The 19,081-nt window shown below is 69.0% G+C and overlaps 5 protein-coding genes across 6 annotated transcripts; 3 read left to right on the top strand and 2 right to left on the bottom strand.

The window, feature by feature from the left end:
* Nucleotides 1–2,164: 2,164 nt before the first annotated feature.
* On the top strand, nucleotides 2,165–4,384 carry SMTNL1 (smoothelin like 1). The gene is made up of 7 exons (XM_062632589.1): nucleotides 2,165–2,566; nucleotides 2,709–2,919; nucleotides 3,115–3,148; nucleotides 3,219–3,359; nucleotides 3,654–3,756; nucleotides 3,946–4,097; nucleotides 4,168–4,384. The coding sequence occupies exons 1-7, from the start codon at nucleotides 2,165–2,167 to the stop codon at nucleotides 4,310–4,312; spliced, it is 1,188 nt and encodes a 395-aa protein (XP_062488573.1). The 3' UTR covers nucleotides 4,313–4,384.
* A 92-nt stretch (nucleotides 4,385–4,476) lies between these two features.
* Nucleotides 4,477–6,768, bottom strand: UBE2L6 (ubiquitin conjugating enzyme E2 L6). Its single transcript, XM_062632587.1, has 4 exons — nucleotides 6,638–6,768; nucleotides 5,221–5,310; nucleotides 4,767–4,953; nucleotides 4,477–4,687 (listed from the first exon to the last, which is right to left on the bottom strand). The coding sequence occupies exons 1-4, from the start codon at nucleotides 6,656–6,658 to the stop codon at nucleotides 4,533–4,535; spliced, it is 453 nt and encodes a 150-aa protein (XP_062488571.1). The 5' UTR covers nucleotides 6,659–6,768; the 3' UTR covers nucleotides 4,477–4,532.
* A 534-nt stretch (nucleotides 6,769–7,302) lies between these two features.
* On the top strand, nucleotides 7,303–13,828 carry SERPING1 (serpin family G member 1). Its single transcript, XM_062632577.1, has 8 exons — nucleotides 7,303–7,448; nucleotides 7,642–7,711; nucleotides 7,797–8,283; nucleotides 8,360–8,497; nucleotides 8,573–8,776; nucleotides 9,410–9,552; nucleotides 10,855–11,074; nucleotides 13,121–13,828. The coding sequence occupies exons 2-8, from the start codon at nucleotides 7,643–7,645 to the stop codon at nucleotides 13,369–13,371; spliced, it is 1,512 nt and encodes a 503-aa protein (XP_062488561.1). The 5' UTR covers nucleotides 7,303–7,448; nucleotide 7,642; the 3' UTR covers nucleotides 13,372–13,828.
* A 111-nt stretch (nucleotides 13,829–13,939) lies between these two features.
* On the bottom strand, nucleotides 13,940–16,257 carry YPEL4 (yippee like 4). Its single transcript, XM_062632585.1, is given in 6 exon segments — nucleotides 13,940–14,160; nucleotides 14,803–14,911; nucleotides 15,048–15,091; nucleotides 15,405–15,658; nucleotides 16,082–16,139; nucleotides 16,141–16,257. Coding segments are annotated over 6 exon segments (633 nt in total). The 5' UTR covers nucleotides 16,219–16,257; the 3' UTR covers nucleotides 13,940–14,070.
* Nucleotides 16,258–16,436: 179 nt separating this feature from the next.
* Nucleotides 16,437–19,051, top strand: CLP1 (cleavage factor polyribonucleotide kinase subunit 1). 2 transcript variants are annotated; one of them, XM_062632561.1, is made up of 3 exons: nucleotides 16,437–16,560; nucleotides 16,702–17,323; nucleotides 18,292–19,051. In XM_062632561.1, the coding sequence occupies exons 1-3, from the start codon at nucleotides 16,460–16,462 to the stop codon at nucleotides 18,961–18,963; spliced, it is 1,395 nt and encodes a 464-aa protein (XP_062488545.1). In that variant the 5' UTR covers nucleotides 16,437–16,459; the 3' UTR covers nucleotides 18,964–19,051. The 2 variants fall into 2 exon arrangements, with proteins under 2 accessions (XP_062488545.1, XP_062488546.1); XM_062632562.1 differs by lacking the exon at nucleotides 16,437–16,560 and having other exon boundaries at nucleotides 16,569–17,323.
* The last annotated feature ends 30 nt before the right edge of the window (nucleotides 19,052–19,081 follow it).

The following is a 19,081-nucleotide window of genomic DNA, read 5'->3' as shown; positions in this document are numbered from 1 at the left end:
GCACTTCCGCCCACACGCAGAACGGCCCCGCCCCAGAGCAGGCTTCAGCCAATAAGAAGCCAGGCTGGTGGAGAACAGGATCGCGTCCCCAGCGCTGATTGGGAGCCGCGAGAGGGGGCGTGGTGGCGCCAGCAGCCTCGGAGGGGGGAGGGGGGAGCGCGATTTGCCCCTCACGGGCGGGGGGAGGCACCCCCGAGGAGGGGCGGGGCTTGGGGTGGGCTCCGCCCCCTGCCCGTCCCGGGGGTCTCCGTGTCCCCCCCGTGTCCCCCCGTTCCTGGTCCCCCCGTTCCTGGTCCCCCCCGTGTTCCCCCGTTCCTGGTCCCCCCGTGCCTCTGTCCCCCCTGTGTCCCCCCCGTGTCCCCCCGTTCCTGGTCCCCCCCGTGCCTCTGTCCCCGCTGTGTCCCCCCCGTGTCCCCCCGTTCCTGGTCCCCCCGTGCCTCTGTCCCCCCTGTGTCCCCCCCGTGTCCCCCCGTTCCTGGTCCCCCCCGTGCCTCTGTCCCCGCTGTGTCCCCCCCGTGTCCCCCCGTTCCTGGTCCCCCCCGTGCCTCTGTCCCCCCTGTGTCCCCGCCGTGTCCCCCCGTTCCTGGTGCCCCCGTGCCTCTGTCCCCCCTGTGTCCCCCCCGTGCCCCTGTCCCCCCCGTGTCCCCCCGTTCCTGGTCCCCACCGTGCCTCTGTCCCCCCTGTGTCCCCCCCGTGTCCCACCCGTTCCTGGTCCCCCCCGTGCCCCTGTCCCCCCCGTGTCCCCCCGTTCCTGGTCCCCCCCGTGCCTCTGTCCCCCCTGTGTCCCCCCCGTGCCCCTGTCCCCCCCGTGTTCCCCCGTTCCTGGTCCCCCCCGTGCCTCTGTCCCCCCTGTGTCCCCCCCGTGTCCCCCCCCGGTCCCCCCCCCCGTCTCCCGCTGTCCCGCCCCCTCTCGTGCCCCGCTCGTGTCCCCCCGCCCGGCCCCAAGTCCCCCCCGCGCCCCCCCGGCCCCACGCGTGCCCCGCGGCTCGCGGTGACTGAAGGCGGCACCTGCCCCGCCGGGTAAAAATAACCCCGGGCGGGCGGGCGGGGGCAGCGGGAGCGGCCGGAGGGGGACGGGAGCGGCCGGGACGGGGAGAGCGGCACCGGGGACGCGCCGGGGGACAACCGGGAGGGACGGACAGGGGGGACACCGGGGGGGGCGTGGGGGCCGGGACGCGGGAGGGGGGGGTGGGACACGGGGGGTTGGGAGGAGCTGGGGGGGGGGGGGCCGGAGGGGTCAGGGGGGGTCTGGAGTGGGAATTGCGGGGCTGGAGATGGGGAAGAGGGGCTCGGGATGGGACACGGGGGTGTGGGAGGGATGCATGGGGAAGTCGGAGGGATTGGGGGGGGGGGGGAGGGCAGAAGGGTTGGGGGACGCCCCAGAGGAGAGATGGGGGTCGGGAGGGGAAATATGGGGTCCGAGGGGTTCGGGGCAGGACACGGGGAGCTGGAGGGGGAGTATGGGGTGGGGGGTCGGGAGCACACCGGGATCGGGACGTGGAGGGGGGGGCGCGGTACGGGGTCAAAGGGGGTCTGGAGGGAGTTTGAGGGATCGGGAGGGGGAATTTGGGTCCGGAAGGGGCCTGAGAGGGGGTAGGATGGGAAACGTGGGCTCGGGAGCAGGTGTGGGGGAGAAGGAAGGGGGAATGGGGGTCGGGATGGGGAAAGGGTGAATCGGAGTGGGACATGGGATACAGGGAGACTGGGATAGCGGGGTCCGGTATTGGGGGGGGCGTCTGGGGGGGGGCGGGGGGCCAGACTGGGGTGCCGGGAAGGGGCACGGGGACCCTGGATGGGAATGTAGGCTGGGCAGGGGCAGCAGAGCAGACTTGGGGGGAGAATAGGGTTGCCACGGGTGTGGGGGGCACGGGGCCGGGCTGGGGCAAGGGGGGGCACCCCAGTGACAGCCCTGTGCCCCCGCAGCAGTGACCACAGCGGCATGCAGTCCCTGGGAGACACCAAGACCTCCGCACCGGGCACCCCCACACCGGGAACCTCCAGCGCCACTCCAGAGCCTCACGCGGCGCCAGCGGAGGGCAACGGGGATGGGGGAGACCCCCAAGGAGCGGGGGGGGCTGGGGGGGAAGAGCAGGGGCCAGGGGCAGCGGGGGACTCTGGGGGCGACACCAAGGGGGAGGCTCAGGATGGAAGGGCGGGCAGCGGGATGGGGGGGGATGCAGCGGGGGATGCGGGGGCAGCTCAGGATGCGGGGGGCAGTGCCCAGGGAGCGGGGGACACGGCGGGGGAGGCTGAGGACGTGGGGGGCAGTGAGGGGGACACAGGGGGTGCCAGGAGAGAAGCACCAAAGGACGCCGGGGGCGAAGCGGGGGATGCCGAGGGTGACACCGGCAATGACACCGGGGGTGATGCCGGGGGTGCTGCGGGTGACAGCGGGGGTGACAGCGGGGGTGATGCCGGCAGTGACACCGGGGGTGACATCGGGGATGCCGGACGTGACTCCGGGGGTGATGCCAAGGCGGTGGCAGCCGCGGGGGCTGCTCCGGGGGGGCCGCAGGATGCGGCTGGGCCAGGGCCGGCAGCAGCAGGGAGCACCCCGCGGCGGCAGGTGAGACCCGGGGGCCGGGGCCGGGGGTGGCGGTGCCAGCGCAGGGCGGCAGTGGAGGGACAGGGTGACGCTGTCCATGGTGGCGGCACCAGGGCAGGTGACGGTTCCTGTGCCGTCAGTGCCACCCTGGCTGTGCCCACAGGAGCCGACCTGGATGCAGGACGAGGATGAGGAGCTGTGGCCCGAGTTCCCTGCCAGCAGCCCCACGTCCCCCCTGTCCCCCACATCCCCCCTGTCCCCCACATCTCCCATGTCCCCCACACCCCCCCCGTCCCCCACATCCCCCATGTCCCCTACATCCCCCCTGTCCCCCACATCCCCTATGTCTCCCACATCTCCCACATCCCCCACAGGTAAGGGCTGTGCCTGGCAGAACCCTGGGGTCATGGCTACCCCACACCCCCATGGGATCCCCTACAGATTCCCCCCATCCCCTTCCCATGGGGCAGGACCTCCAGCCCTGTGCTCTGGGGGTGCCTGGGGAGGATGCATTTGTCCCCACCCCCTGGTGCCGCCTCCCTTCACAATCCCTCCTTTATCCCCTGCAGCTGGCACCACCGAGGGCTTGGGGGGCAGTGAGAGGTGAGTGTGGGCAGGGGGGGCCCAGCCCCACTGCAGAGCACCCCATGGGCACTCATCCATGTGCCCTCAGGGGTGCTCCAACGGGGGGGCCACGGAGCAAGGTGTCCCCTGGGCCAGTGGGGCAGAGGCCAAGGCTGGAGGGAGCCGTGGGGAGGCCACGTTCGAGCACCCGGGCCCACGGGCGCAGCGCCATCCTGGAGAAGTTTGGAGGGTGAGGGGCCTCAACCTATGATGGGACAGGGCGCAAGGGCATATGGGGGGGACATGGGGCAGAGAGGGCCACAGAGGAATGGAGGCCATGGGACAGGAGAGGTACTGGGGGACCATGTGGCAACGGGGGCATGGGAGGCAAGGGGCAGTAGTGCACATGGGGAGACTTGAGGTCCCTGTGCAAATGGAGGGTGCAGGAGGGTTGAGGGGGCCATGAGACAATGTGTCAGCGGGTGTACTGGGGGAGCGATGTAGGGTGTGTGGGGTGCTCCACGGTGTCTGGCATTGCCTGCAGGGCAGCCACGGGGCCAGCCCCACACCTGAAGCGGGTGGGGGGCACGGCCACGGTGAAGGCGATGCTGCTGGAGTGGTGCCGCGCCAGGACCCGCGGGTACGAGGTGAGAACAGGGTCGATGCTGCGGGGCTGCCATGGGGCAGCCGTGGGGCAGTGTGGGGGCGCCATGGGGCTGTGTGGGGGGACCATGGGGCAGCCGTGGGGCAGTGCGGGGCAGTATGGGGGGGCCGTGGGGCAGTACGGGGCAGTATGGGGGGGCCGTGGGGCAGCCTGACCCCTCCGCCCGCTGCAGCACGTGGACGTGCAGAACTTCTCGGGGAGCTGGGGCAGCGGCCTGGCCTTCTGCGCGCTCCTGCACAGCTTCTTCCCTGACGCCTTCGACTACGGCAGCCTGGAGCCGGGCGCGCGGCGCCACAACTTCACCGTGGCCTTCACCACCGCCGAGTGAGTGAGAGCAGCCCCGGCCCCGGCCCCGCACGGACGGGCGGCCCCGGCTGACCCCGTGTCCCCGCAGGGAGCGGGCGGGCTGCGCCCCGCTGCTGGACGTGGAGGACATGGTGCGAATGGCGGTGCCCGACGCCAAGTGCGTCTACACGTACCTGCAGGAGCTGTACCGCTGCCTCGTGGCCAAGGGGCTGGTGAAGACCAAGAAGCGCTGAGCGGGGTCCCCGCTGTCCCCCCCCGGGACACCCCCTGCTGCGGTCCCCAACAGTAAAGGCTGTGGTGATGGATGGGCTGCGGTGGCCTCATCTTCCGTGGGCGCACAGCCTCGCTGACACCCCCCGATGCCTCCCTCCCCCTAAGTGAGACCCCGCGGGGCCAGTGCAGGAGCAGGAGAACCTTTATGAACCCACGTAACGGTGAAGCGCCGGAGCGGGCTCAGGGCTCCGGCCGCGGCTCCGCGTGCCGCCGCGTGTGCTCCTCCGCGCGGCGATGGAACAGCTCGGGCCGGTCCCGCAGCTCCCGGGCCAGGTCCTGCCGCAGCACCCGCTGCGGGTCCGGGCTGTCCAGCAGCAGCAGCAGGTTCTGCAGCACTACGGGCACCGGGGGGGCGGGAGCGGTCAGGACGGGCAACCCCCGGTGCCGTGCCCTCGACACCCCCGGGGTGCCCACCTTGTGTGGCGCGGGTGCTCGGCACCCAGTGCTGGGTGGAGGTGAGGGGCTGGCAAACGTGGCCCTCGGCGTCCACGCCGGGGTGGTAAATGCTGGTGCAGAGCCTGGCGCGGGGCGGGGACAGCGGGTGGTGGGGCGAGAACGCCAGCTCGAACCGGAAGGCGCCGGCGTTGTACGGGGGGGTGTTCTGCCGCGGTGGTGGGGGGCACACATCAGCAACCCCCCCCCAACAGCACCCATGGGGGGGACCCTGTCCCAGCCGTGATCTCCTGCGCTCCCCGTGGAGACCTCCCCCCGCCTGAGCCCGCAGGAGGGGAACCCCAACCCGGTGCCCCCGCCCCATGCTGCCCTCACAGGGACACCCCTGGAGACCAGAGGGGAACCCCAATCCCCCACTTCCACAGGGGCCACCCCCCACTCCGGGCCCCCCCCCGATGCCCCCCCCGGCCCGCACCGGCAGCAGGAGCCCCCCCCATCGCAGCACGTTCCCGTCCAGCGGCCCCAGCTCCCGGGCCCCGCCCCAGCGCCGCGCCTCCTCCAGCGCCTGCGGGAGGGGGAAAGGGCGGGGTCAGACCGGACACGCCCCTCAGGGCGAGGCTTCCCCCAGAGGTGCGCTCCCATTGGCGGGACCGCTCCGCGGGACACGCCCCCATGGACGGGACCCAGCCTCAGGGGCGGAGCCGCAGGGCTTGGCCACGCCCCGTCTCCCAATGAGGGTGGGGCCCAACAAAGCCCCGCCCCGCCTCGGTTCTGCTCCTGCCAGGGAAACGAAACCGGAGCGCGGCGCTCCCCGACAGGGCTGGATTGGCTTCAGCCGGCACCGGCACCCCGACACCCCTGCACCGGCACCCGGACACCCCTGCACCGGCATCCCCTGACACCCCTGCACCGGCACCCCTGACACCCCTGCACCGGCATCCCCTGACAGCCCTGCACCGGCACCCCTGACACCCCTGCACCGGCACCCCTGACACCCCTGCACCGGCATCCCCTGACAGCCCTGCACCGGCATCCCCTGACACCCCTGCACCGGCATCCCCTGACACCCCTGCACCGGCATCCCCTGACACCCCTGCACCGACATCCCTTGACACTCCTGCACCGGCACCCCTGACAGCCCTGCACCGGCATCCCCTGACACCTCCTGCACCGGCATTCCCTGTACCCCCTGCACTGACATCCCCTGACACCCCTGCGACATCCCCTGACACCTCCTGCACCGGCATTCCCTGTATCCCCTGCACCGACATCCCCTGACACCCCTGCACCGACATCCCTTGACACTCCTGCACCGGCATCCCCTGACAGCCCTGCACCGGCACCCCCTGACACCCCTGCACCGGCATCCCCTGACAGCCCTGCACCGGCATCCCCTGACACCTCCTGCACCGGCATTCCCTGTACCCCCTGCACTGACATCCCCTGACACCCCTGCGACATCCCCTGACACCTCCTGCACCGGCATTCCCTGTATCCCCTGCACCGACATCCCCTGACACCCCTGCACCGACATCCCTTGACACTCCTGCACCGGCACCCCTGACACCCCTGCGACATCCCCTGACACCTCCTGCACCGGCATTCCCTGTACCCCCTGCACTGACATCCCCTGACACCCCTGCACCGGCATCCCCTGTACCCCCTGCACCGGTACCCCCTGAACTGGAGACCCTTTGCCCCGGTACTGCCGCCCTCCGCCTCTCTGCACCGGCACCCCGAGATCCACTGCATCCCTGCACCCCGATACCGGAACCCCTCATCCCTCCGCCACCCCTTCCCTCGGTGCTGGCACCAAGACCCCCACTGCGGTCCCGCCACCGCCCCCAGCCCCGTCCAGTCGGTGACACCCGTCACCCCGGCGTCACCCGCACCTTGGCGATCCTCGCAGCCATGGTCAGCGATGGCCAATGCCGGTGGGCGGGGCTTCACCGGGACACGCCCCGCGTCACGGAGGTTGAGGGCGGGGCCTTGGGCACCCCGGGGCAATAGAGACGGGGTGATGAGGGGCCGGACAAGCCTTGGGCAGCCGGGGGCCACCGGAGCCGGTAGTGAGGGGACAGACCTGCCCCACATGGCCGTGGGCATGGCCGCGCTGGCAGGGGGGCACCCAGAGGTGTCCGTGCCCCAGCGCTTGCTGGGAGGGGTGGCGAGGGCAGCCTGCCCCACAGCTGACTGCCGAGGGGCAGGAGGTTGTGTCTTCTAGTTCTGGGGTGGGAAGGCTCCTTGGGGACTGCATCCCCCCGATCATAGAGACAAGGTTGGGGAGCTTGAGCTGGAGCTTGAACGGTGAGACACCACACGAGTCATAGAGCTGGGGCAATTGGATGGCTAGACTGGCCCTTGTCACCGCAGGGATCATAGACAGGGGACAGTTGGGTGGATACACTGCCCCTCACCACCACAGAGGTTATACAGGGGGTAGCTGGGTCTCCAGAGCACCCCACCTCCCGAAGGGAGCCTGCCCCAGGGGCTGGTCCTCCAGCACTGCAGCAGCGTGAGACTGGAAGGGGGGGGGGGCCGCATCCTGCCCCGGGCGCCTGCGCCTGACACCCCCCCCCCCCCCCCCGGGCTGATTTACGGGAAGTGCCAGCAGCTCCTTAATCTTTAACCAGGCCAGGCCGGACCCGGGCACATCTCCCGGAGCCGACCGGACCCGCCGGGCCCCGACCCGCCGGCACCCAGGTGGGCCCAGGGAACTGCCCCTTCCTGTCCCCCAAACCCTGCGGCTCAGACCGGGATACCCCGGGGTGGGGTGAGGGAATGAGGGTGCAGGGAACGGGGGTGCAGGGTGCGGAGGGGTGGGAGGGTGTCGGGTGCCAGGGCTGGGCGCGGAGCTGGGGGTGCTGGGTGCCCTTGACCCGTACCTGCCCACCAGGATGCCCACCAGGATGCTCTGGCTGCCCCTCGTGTGGCTGCTGGCCACAGCCACGGCCACTGTCACGCTGGTAAGTCTGGCCTTGGGACACGAGCTCCCCTTACCTGAGCTCCCGGGTGTCCCCCTGCCCACCTCACCCAGGTCCCCGTGCACAGGTGCCCAAGCCAGAGACCTCTCCCAGCGCACCGAAGCTGCTCAGAGAGTCCCCGCTGCCGCCGGTACCGCCCCGTCCTGCCCCCGCACCATGGGGGGACGCGGGGGCCCCCGTCCTGCCCCCCCGAGTGAACCCCGAGCTACTGCCTGCCCCGGCTGCTCCCCACGAGACCACAGACCCCCCCAGCCCCGCAGCGCCCGAGGGGGCACACATGGAGCCGGGCACCACGGCCAGCGGGAGCACCGCAGCTCCAGCACCCGGCAGCACCAGCGGCAGCCCCGGCCCCAGTGCCCCCCCGTGCCCCGGGGACGAGGAGCCGGCCGAGCACTGCGGGAAGCCCACGGAGGAGCAGCGTGCGGCCGTGTCCGAGGCAGTGGCCACCTTCGCCCTCCGGTTCTACCAGCGCATGGCGGAGGCTGAGCGGCCCGAGGCTAACCTGCTCTTCTCCCCCATCACCGTGGCCATGGGGCTCTCGCACCTTCTGCTGGGTGAGGCGCCGGCACCGCGGCCGTGCCAGCCCGGGTGCCCCATGGGTGCGGTGCTGAGCCTGCCCCGTGCCTGCAGGCGCCCGTGGTGAGACCCGAGAGCGCCTGGCCGCCGTTTTGGCGTACCCCCCGGGGCTGGGCTGCGTGCACAGCGCCCTGCGGCTCCTCAGCACCGCGCCCGGGCTCTTCTCTGCCACCCAGATCTTCCACCACCCAGGTGAGGGGGTGTCGGGAGGTGCCGGGGGTACCGGGGGTGCGGGCTCAGGCTGACACCAGCCGTGCCGCCGGGCAGACCTGCACCTCCAGACCCGCTTCCTCAATGAGTCCTGGCGCTTCTACAACACCCGCCCGTGGGCACTGAGCGGCAACGAGAGCCTGGACCTGCAGCGTATCAACGCCTGGGTGCGCGAGGCCAGCCGGGGGCTGCTGCCGGAGCTCCTGTCCACGCTGCCTCCCGAGCCCCAGCTGGTGCTGCTCAGCGCGGTGCACCTGCAGGGTACGGCTCCAGGATGGGATTGGCGCCGGGATCGAGCAGGTCCACGTCCATCTTGTGCCGGGCCAGCGGCACAAGGACATGTGGAGTTGCTGGAGCGCGTCCAGGGGAGGGCATGGAGCTGCTGCGAGGGCTGGAGCAGCTCTGCTCTGGAGCCAGGCTGAGAGAGCTGGGCTGGGTCAGCCTGGAGAAGGCTCCTGAAGGGGAGACCTGAGAGCAGCTCCAGTGCCTAAAGGGGCTGCAGGAAACCTGGAGAGGGGCTTTGGACAAGGGCCTGTAGGGACAGCCCAAGGGGAATGGCTTGAACCTGCCCGAGGGGAGATCTGAGATGAGCTCTTAGGCAGAAACTCTTCCCTGTGAGGGTGCTGAGGCGCTGGCACAGGGTGCCCAGAGCAGCTGTGGCTGCCCCATCCCTGGCAGTGTTCAAGGGCAGGTTGGACACGGGCTTGGAGCAAGCTGCTCCAGTGGAAAGGGTCCCTGCTCATGGCAGGGGGTTGGAACTAGAGGAGCTTTAAGGTCCCTTCCAGGCCAAACCATTCTATGGCTCTGTGTCTGTGCCTGGGATCTGGTGAGGGGCTATTCCCGTGGTCACCCCTGCAACCCACTGAGCCCATTCCCGGTGCCGTGCCCCTGCAGCCACCTGGCTCACGCCGCTGGATGTGAAGCAGACGGTGCCACTGCCCTTCCTGCGCCCCGGGCGCCCCCCGCGCCTGGTGCCCACCATGACCAGCAAGAAGTACCCGGTGGCCTCTTTCATTGACCCCCACCTGCAGGTCCAGGTACCCCCAACGGCTGGGAGAGAGCTGGGGTGTGGGCTGTGACATCGCTGCTGTGGCACTGGAGGGGTGCTGAGCTGTGATGCCACTGTGGTGTCACCGGGGGCTTTCTATGTTTCGAGGTCCCACGGGTGTCACTGGAGGTCTCCATGTTTTGGGGTGCAGGGGTCTCCCGGGGGATGTCCCGGGGTGTCACTGGGGGTATTATGGGGTGTATCACAGAGGGAGTCACTGAGGGGGGTGCCACTGGAGGGGGGTGTGTCCCGGGGGGTGTGTACTCACTGTGGGGGGTGTTACTGAGGGGTTGTCTTACTCGGGGCTGTCTCACACGGGGGTGTCACTGGGGGCTGTCTCACTGGGGGATGTCACTCGGGGTCTCACACGGGGGTCACTGGGAGGGTGTCACTGTGGGAGTATTACTGGGGGCTGTCTCGGGGCTGTCTCACTGGGGGGTGTTAATGTGGGGATGTCACTGGGGGCTGTCTCACAAGGGGCTGTCTCACACTGGGGTGTCTCACTGTGGGGGTGTCACTGGGGCCTGTGTCACGGGGCTGTCTCACTCGGGGCTGTGTCACTGTGGGGGTGTCACTGTGGGGCTGTCTCACTCGGTGTCTGTCACTCGGTGTCTGTCTCACTTGGTGTCTGTCTCTCACTGTGGTGCTGTCTCACTCGGTGTCTGTCACTCGGTGTCTGTCTCTCACGGTGTCTGTCTCACTTGGTGTCTATCTCACTCGGTCTCTGTCTGTCTGTCTCACCGGTCCTGTCTCACCGATGCTGGCTGTCTCGGTGCTGTCTCTCACTGTGGTGCTGTCTCACTCTGTCTCTCTGTCTCACCGGTGCTGTCTCACTCTGTCTCTCTCGGTGCTGTCCCTCTCGATGTCTCTCTGTCTCACCGGTGCTCTCTCACCGGTGCTGTCTCACTCTGTCTCTCACTGGGTCCTGTCTCACCGGTGCTGTCTCACTCTGTCTCTGTCTCACCGGTGCTGTCTCACTCTGTCTCTGTCTCTGTCTCACCGGTGCTGTCTCACTCTGTCTCTGTCTCACCGGTGCTGTCTCACTCTGTCTCTGTCTCTGTCTCACCGGTGCTGTCTCACTCTGTCTCTCTCGGTGCTGTCCCTCTCGATGTCTCTCTGTCTCACCGGTGCTCTCTCACCGGTGCTGTCTCACTCTGTCTCTCACTGGGTCCTGTCTCACCGGTGCTGTCTCACTCTGTCTCTGTCTCACCGGTGCTGTCTCACTCTGTCTCTGTCTCTGTCTCACCGGTGCTGCCCGTCTCGGTGCCGGTGTCACCGGTGCTGCCCTCAGGTTGGGCGCTTGGCGCTGCGGGGGGGTCTGAGCCTGGTTCTGCTGCTGCCGCTGGGGCCGCCGGGGGCGCTGGGGGCGCTGGAGCGCGCGCTGGACCCCCCCGCGCTGCTGCGCCTGCTCCGGCGCGCGGCCCGCGCCCCACCCCGCGCCACCGCCCTCGCGCTGCCGCGCGTGCGCCTCGACGTGCCCCTGGACGTGGTGCCGCTGGTGCACGACATGGGTGAGCGCGCTGACGTCGTCCGGTGGCGTCACCAGCCCCGGGTCCCCTCCCCGGCGCCCCCAGTGCTCCCCGTGTCCCCGGTGGTCTTCAGTGTCCTCGGTGCTGCCCAACATCCCCAGGGACCCCAGCATCCCCAGTGCTCCTCAACGTCCCCAGGGACCCCAGCATCCCCAGTGCTCCTCAACATCCCCAGGGACCCCAGCATCCCCAGTGCTCCCCAACATCCCCAGGGACCCCAGCATCCCCAGTGCTCCTCAACATCCCCAGGGACCCCAGCATCCCCAGTGCTCCTCAACATCCCCAGTGCTCCTCAACATCCCCAGGGACCCCAGCATCCCCAGTGCTCCTCAACATCCCCAGGGACCCCAGCATCCCCAGTGCTCCCCAACATCCCAGGGACCCCAGCATCCCCAGTGCTGCCCAACATCCCAGGGACCCCAACATCCCCAAGGACCCCAGCATCCCCAGTGCTCCTCAACATCCCCAGTGCTCCCCAGCATCCCAGGGACCCCAGCATCCCCAGTGCTCCCCAACATCCCCAGGGACCCCAGCATCCCCAGTGCTCCTCAACATCCCAGGGACCCCAGCATCCCCAGTGCTTCTCAACATCCCCAGCGACCCCAGCATCCCCAGTGCTCCCCAGCATCCCAGGGACCCCAGCATCCTCAGTGCTCCCCAACATCCCAGGGACCCCAGCATCCCCAGTGCTGCCCAACATCCCAGGGACCCCAACATCCCCTGTGCTCCTCAACATCCCCAGTGCTCCCCAGCATCCCAGGGACCCCAGCATCCCCAGTGCTCCCCAACATCCCAGGGACCCCAGCATCCTCAGTGCTCCCCAACATCCCAGGGACCCCAGCATCCCCAGTGCTCCCCAACATCCCAGGGACCCCAGCATCCCCAGTGCTGCCCAACATCCCAGGGACCCCAACATCCCCAAGGACCCCAGCATCCCCAGTGCTCCTCAACATCCCCAGTGCTCCCCAGCATCCCAGGGACCCCAGCATCCCCAGTGCTCCCCAACATCCCAGGGACCCCAGCATCCTCAGTGCTCCCCAACATCCCAGGGACCCCAGCATCCCCACTGCTGCCCAACATCCCAGGGACCCCAGCATCCCCAGTGCTCTCCAGCATCCCAGGGACCCCAGCATCCCCAGTGCTCCCCAGCATCCCAGGGACCCCAGCATCCTCAGTGCTCCCCAACATCCCAGGGACCCCAGCATCCCCAGTGCTGCCCAGCATCCCCAAGGACCCCAGCATCCCAGGGACCCCAGCATCCCCAGTGCTCCTCAACATCCCCAGGGACCCCAGCACCCCCAGTGCTCCCCAGCATCCCAGGGACCCCAGCATCCCCAGTGCTACCCAACATCCCAGGGACCCCAAGCATCCCCAGTGCTCCTCAACATCCCCAGTGCTCCCCAGCATCCCAGGGACCCCAGCATCCCCAGTGCTCCCCAACATCCCAGGGACCCCAGCATCCTCAGTGCTCCCCAGCATCCCAGGGACCCCAGCATCCCCACTGCTGCCCAACATCCCAGGGACCCCAGCATCCCCAGTGCTCTCCAGCATCCCAGGGACCCCAGCATCCCCAGTGCTGCCCAGCATCCCCAAGGACCCCAGCATCCCAGGGACCCCAGCATCCCCAGTGCTCCTCAACATCCCCAGGGACCCCAGCACCCCCAGTGCTCCCCAGCATCCCAGGGACCCCAGCATCCCCAGTGCTACCCAACATCCCAGGGACCCCAAGCATCCCCAGTGCTCCCCAGCAACCCAGGGACCCCAGCATCCCCAGTGCTCCCCAGCAACCCAGGGACCCCAGCATCCCCAGTGCTCCCCAGCAACCCAGGGACCCCGTACCTTTGGTGTCCCCCACTATCCCTGCTCTCCCTCATGTCTCCACCACCCTTAATGCGCCCCATGGCTCCCAGTGCCCTTCATGTCCCCCTCGTCCCCACATCGCCTCGCTGTCTCTGGTCCCCTTGGGCCTCCTCATCCCTGACGCCCCCGGCTCCCCCCGTGGTGCCTCCACGCCGCCCTTCCTCGCAGACTTCGGGCTGTTCCTGGACGCGGAGCTGTGCGGACTGGCGCGGGGCGCAGCGGTGGCCGTGGACGCTGCGCGGCACCGCGCGGTGCTGGCGCTGGACGAGGCGGGCGTGGAGGCGGCGGCGGCCATGGCCGTGTCGGTGGCGCGCTCGGCTCCGCTGCTGGAGGCGCTGCGCCCCTTCCTCTTCGTCCTCTGGCACGACAGCGCCGACGTCCCCGTCTTCATGGGCCGCCTCAGCGATCCCCCGCCTTGACCCCCTCCCTCCATCCATCCCTCCCTGCTTCCTCCTCTCTTCCAACCTTCCCTCGGTCCCTCTCTGCCTCCTTCCCTCCAGCCCCTCTTCCATCTCCCCATTGTCCCTGTTTTCCTTCCTCCCATCCCTCCGTCTTTCCCTTCGTCTTTGTTTCTTTTCCCTCCCTCCATTCCCTGTCCCTCCATCTCTCCTCTCTTTCTTTTCCCCGTCCTTCTTTCCTTCCAAGCACTCTCCATCCCCATCCTTCCCTCTTTTCCCTCGCTACCTCCTTCCCTCCATCCATCCTTCTCCCCGGTTCCTTTTCTCCCTCTATTCCTCTTTACCCCCATCCTCCCTTCTCTCCCTCCCCATCTCCCCACTCTTGACTCCCAGCCCCACAGAGCACTATGGGCTGTGTGTGTCCCCGTGCCTCTGTTTCCCCACCAGCTCTGGCCCCCAATAAACGCCCTGAGCTCCGCACGGTGCCTGCATGGGGAGGGGATAGGGGCAGCCCGGGGGGGCGGGGCACTTTGGGGGCTATGGGGTTCCCTCCCCCGGGCAGAGCGGGGGGTGCTGACACCTCCCACCCTCCTACAAAACTGCTTTTATTGCCCTAGAAAAGCCCCGAGGCAGCGGCTGCACCGGGTGGGTGGGTGGGGGCGATGGGCACCTGCTGCCAGCACCCACCATGGGTGGTGCTGGGGGTGCCCCCCCCCGCACTCAGTCCCAGCCGTTCTCCTTCACCATGTGGGACATCTCGATGATGAACTTCCCCTCCTTGTACTTCTGGCTGCTCTCGAAGGCCTGTTCCTGGGGGTGGGGGGGGGGGGCGGTGCATGAGACCCCCGTGCCTGAGGGGGACCCTAGGCCGCGGTGGGGGGTGCCCAGGGGCTGCCCTCACCTTGGCTGCAGGATGCACAGGGGGAGCCACAGCCGGGGGTTGGGATGCAGAGTAGGGGTTGGGGTACCCGGGTGGGGCTGAGGCATGGGGCAGGGGTTGGGGTTCAGGGGCAGGGCTGGGCTGCAGAGACAGGGTTAGGGCTCAGGGGCAGGGTTGGGGTGCAGGGGCAGGGTTGGGGTGCAGGGGCAGAGCTGGGGTTCAGGGGCAGGGTTGGGGTGCAGGGCCAGGGTTGGGGTGCAGAGGCAGCGTTGGGGTGCAGGGGCAGAGCTGGGGTTCAGGGCCAGGGTTGGGGTGCAGGGCCAGGGTTGGGGTGCAGGGGCATGGTTGGGGTGCAGGGGCAGAGCTGGGGTTCAGGGGCAGGGTTGGGCTGCAGGGCCAGGGTTGGGGTGCAGGGGCAGGGTTGGGGTGCAGGGCCAGGGTTGGGGTGCAGGGGCAGAGCTGGGGTTCAGGGGCAGGGTTGGGGTGCAGGGCCAGGGTTGGGGTGCAGGGGCAGAGCTGGGGTTCAGGAGCAGGGTTGGGGTGCTCTGGATACCCATTCACGGGTCACTCACATATTTCCAGCCCAGGGTGGTTTTGCAGCTCTGGCAGAAGATATCCGCCACCGAGTGCAGCCCCGTCAGCAGCAGTCGCTGCTCCGCAGGGCCACAGCCCACGTTCACCCTGCACCGAGAGAGCCGTGTGCCACCGGCACAGCCCGGCACGGCACAGCCTGGCACCGCCAGCACCGCATCCCGGGTCATTGCCTGGTGCCACTCCCCCCCCCACCCCGGTCGCCGTCCCGGTACGCGGTACTCACACCGAGTTGAACAGGTAGGCACGGCCGTGGCTGCCCTGGAACGACTGCGGGGACACGGCGGGAATCACTGGCTGTGCCCCGCAGACCCCGACACCCCGTGTCCCCCCCGCTGCATCACCGTACGAGACAGCACAGGGGACACCTCGATGTGAGCACCATGGGGGTACCCTGCAGCCCGGGGGGGACACCGACTGCCCTGGGGACACTGGGGCAACGCTCAGCACCCTGCGGACCCCGCGGGGGACGTGTGCTATAGAGGGGTCCCGGGGGGGGACCCCGACTGCAGCGGGGACACCACGGGGTGAAGCTCAGAGCCCCTGGACCACCCCGGGGGGATGCTCAGAGCCCCAGGAGCACCTTGGAGATGAGCTCCTCGTGGCGGGCGAGGTGAGCGCGGCAGTGCACGCAGCTGTAGGTGCGGTGCGAGCGCGGCAGGTAGCTGCGGAACGTGCGGGGGGGCCGACGGCGGCGGGGGGGGGGGCCCGTGGCGGGCGGCAGCGCCCCGGGGGGCACCGCGGCCCCCCCACAGAGCCGCTCGCAGGGGAAGCAGCGCAGCAGAGCGCCCAGGGCCGTCCTTCCGCGGAGCACGAGGGCGGAGAGGGGGCGGCGGCCTGCGAGAAGATAACGGCGGGCGGTGAGGGGGGCCCCCCCCATAGCCCCGCCGGCAGCTGAGACCCGGCAGGTCCCCACAGCAGTGAGGGGCAGCGCTGGGGGGGACGACGACACGAGGGGAGTGTCACAGAAACGGGGGAGTGAGGGGCAGGGGAGAGGATCGGGGGCTCCTCCTGAGAGGGTCTGGAGAGCCGGGGGGTGTCCCAGGGGGACAGTGGGTGTCCGGAGAGAGGACACTGGGGGTCCTGAGAGGGGTGCGGTGGGGGTCCCGGGGAAGGGACGGCGTGCCGAGGGGGGACACTGGGCACCCCAAGGGGCGGTAATGGGGGTCCCATGGGGGACAATTGGGGTACGGGGGGTGCCTGTGGGGGGGTGATGGGGTGGGGGCTCGAGGGGGGTGTGGGGGGGCGGGAGCCGCTCACCGGTGTCCCCGCTGCCGCCGTTGCCGCTGTCCCCGGGGCGGGCACCGGGCGGGGGGGGGGTGCTGCGTGCCCGGGGACCGCATCACGGCACCGTGACTCATCCCGCGCCGTGACGTCACCGCCCGCACCTGCGACATCAGCGCCGCCGCCGGTGCCCAGCGGCCCCTCGGACCCCCCCCTCAGCGGGGTCACCGCAGTCAGGCGGGGGGGGGCGCTGTGAGCCAATGACATGCAGATGAGATGCAAATGAGTCGGGACCGCTCCAACAAATGGAAACCCGGCCTAACGACACGTAACGGAGGCAGAGGGGGGCGCTCGAGGCCCGTATGCAAATGATATGCAAAAGACGTGCGTTACACATCACCCCGCGCCGCTGCCATGGCAACCCGCGCCGCTGCTGCCCCCCCCTCCCCCCCCGGGCGCGCAGTTCTGACATCACTTCCGGCGCAGCTTTCTGCCCCGGAAGCGCGGCGGCTCCGGTAAGAGGGCTCGGGGGCGGGCGGGGGCAGCGGCGGTGCCATGGCAACGGGGTGAGCCCGGGGGAGGCCCGCAAGGGGCGGGAGGGGCTCGGGGCAGGCCCGGCCCGGCCCCGCTCACCCCGAGCCGGCGCCCTCCCGCAGCGCTGAGGGTCGCGCCATGGCGGACGACGGCGGCGAGGAGAAGAAGCAAGTGGCCAAGTTCGAGCTGGAGCGGGAGACGGAGCTGCGGTTCGAGGTGGAGGCGTCGCAGACGGTGCAGATGGAGCTGCTCAGCGGCATGGCCGAGGTGTTCGGCACCGAGCTCACCCGCAACAAGAAGTTCACGTTCGACGCCGGCGCCAAGGTGGCCGTGTTCACGTGGCACGGCTGCACCGTGCAGCTCAGCGGCCGCACCGAGGTGGCCTACGTGTCCAAGGACACGCCGATGCTGCTGTACCTCAACACGCACACAGCGCTGGAGCAGATGCGGCGCCAGGCAGAGCGCGAGGACGAGCGTGGGCCCCGCGTCATGGTGGTGGGACCCACCGACGTGGGCAAGTCCACCGTGTGCCGCCTGCTGCTCAACTACGCCGTGCGCCTGGGCCGCCGGCCCACCTTTGTGGAGCTGGACGTGGGGCAGGGCTCTGTCTCCATCCCCGGCACCATGGGCGCGCTGTACATCGAGCGGCCGGCCGATGTGGAGGAGGGCTTCTCCCTCCAGGCCCCGCTCGTGTACCACTTCGGCTCCACCACGCCTGGCACCAACATCAAGCTGTACAACAAGGTGAGAGCAGGAGCGCCCGTGGGGGTTTGGGCCTGGGAACTGACGCAGTTCAGAGCAGGTCTGTCCCATTGCTTTTGACTCCGCACAGGATAGCGGCATGTCCCTGCCTGAGCACTGCGCCCACTTGTGTGCGCCACAGCTCCACAGGGGTGTAGGGGATGCCAAGGTGGAGAGCAGAGGTGTGTAACAGCAATGATGGAGGGTCTGGAGAAGCCCCTTGAGGGAGCCTGGAGCGGGAGGGCTGAGGGCCTGTGACTGAGCTTCTTGCCCCCGGCCAGGCCCCTCACAGGCTACTGTGGAGAGTGAAGCCAAAGCTGTGGGTTGCATTGAGCGAGCTTGGCCCATGGGATTGTTGAGTGAGAGGGCACCAAGTGTGGGTGTGGCCATGGTCTGATTGCTCTGGTGTGGAGCTGGAGTGAGCCTGAGCGTGGTGGCTGTCACCATGCAGCATCCTACCCCGTAGGGTCCCCCCTGGATCTTCCTGCTGCTGCTGTTTGATGAGAGAGGCCTTGCTTGGCTGAAGGCCACCATAGCCATGTGCTGCCCTTGTCCTTGGAACAGAAAAGCAGCTCTCTGTCCTTTAAGTGCTTGTAGAACAATTTAGGAATGGTTTCTGCTGCTCTCAAGGGAAACTGGCCCTTGGGCTGTCAGCTGAGGGGGGAGTGAAGGATTTTATTCCAGGGGCCTGCTCAGGAGCTCGACATGGCTCTGGTGGCCCAGCAGCACATAACCAAGGGTCCTGGGGAAAGTGGAGTGTCACAGTGTCCCTGAGCAGTGGGACAGGCCCAGCCTCTGGCCTCCTGCCATCCCTGCAGGACTGCTCCATGGAGTTCTCACCGTGTGGTGCTGCTGCAGCGATTGAGATTTTGGGGTGTTGAAGGTGGTGGGGGTGGTGATGAAGTGACCCAGGACATGGGTGCCCCAGTGGGTGCCTGTGTCCTGACCCCTCCGCCCGTGTCCCCCTGCAGATCACGTCCCGCCTGGCCGACGTGTTCAACCAGCGCTGTGAGGTGAACCGCCGCGCCTCGGTCAGTGGCTGCGTCATCAACACCTGCGGCTGGGTGAAGGGCTCTGGTTACCAGGCACTGGTGCACGCCGCCTCCGCCTTCGAGGTGGATGTGGTGGTGGTGCTGGACCAGGAGCGGCTCTACAACGAGCTCAAGAGGGACCTGCCCCACTTTGTGCGCACGGTGCTGCTGCCCAAGTCTGGTGGCGTGGTGGAGCGCTCCAAGGACTTCCGCCGGGAGTGCCGGGATGAGCGCATCCGTGAGTACTTCTATGGCTTCCGTGGCTGCTTCTACCCCCACGCCTTCGATGTCAAGTTCTCCGACGTGAAGATCTACAAGGTGGGGGCTCCCACCATCCCGGACTCCTGCCTGCCGCTGGGCATGTCGCAGGAGGACAACCAGCTGAAGCTGGTGCCGGTGACGCCGGGGCGGGACATGGTGCATCACCTGCTGAGCGTCAGCACTGCCGACAGCCCTGACGACAGCATCTCGGGCACGAGCGTGGCGGGGTTCATCGTGGTGACAGGCGTGGACCCCGAGCGCCAGGTGTTCACCGTGCTCTCGCCCGCGCCGCGCCCGCTGCCCAAGAACTTCCTGCTCATCATGGACATCCGCTTCATGGACCTCAAGTAGGGCCGAGCCGGAGCGGCCCCGGCGCCCCCCCCCCCCCGGGTTTATTTTACACTTTTGTACCGGTTCTTATTAAACCTCGAGGCCTCTCGCTCCCGGGTCGCTGTCGGGGCTATCCGGG

The sequence above is a fragment of the Pezoporus occidentalis genome, unplaced genomic scaffold (genome assembly GCF_034315485.1).
Source record: "Pezoporus occidentalis ecotype Australia unplaced genomic scaffold, CSIRO_AGI_Poc_V1 ctg390, whole genome shotgun sequence".
Classification (NCBI taxonomy): Eukaryota; Metazoa; Chordata; class Aves; order Psittaciformes; family Psittacidae; genus Pezoporus; species Pezoporus occidentalis.
The sequence above is the reverse complement of the archived record's forward strand: the minus strand, read 5'-3'. Positions and strand labels throughout refer to the sequence as shown.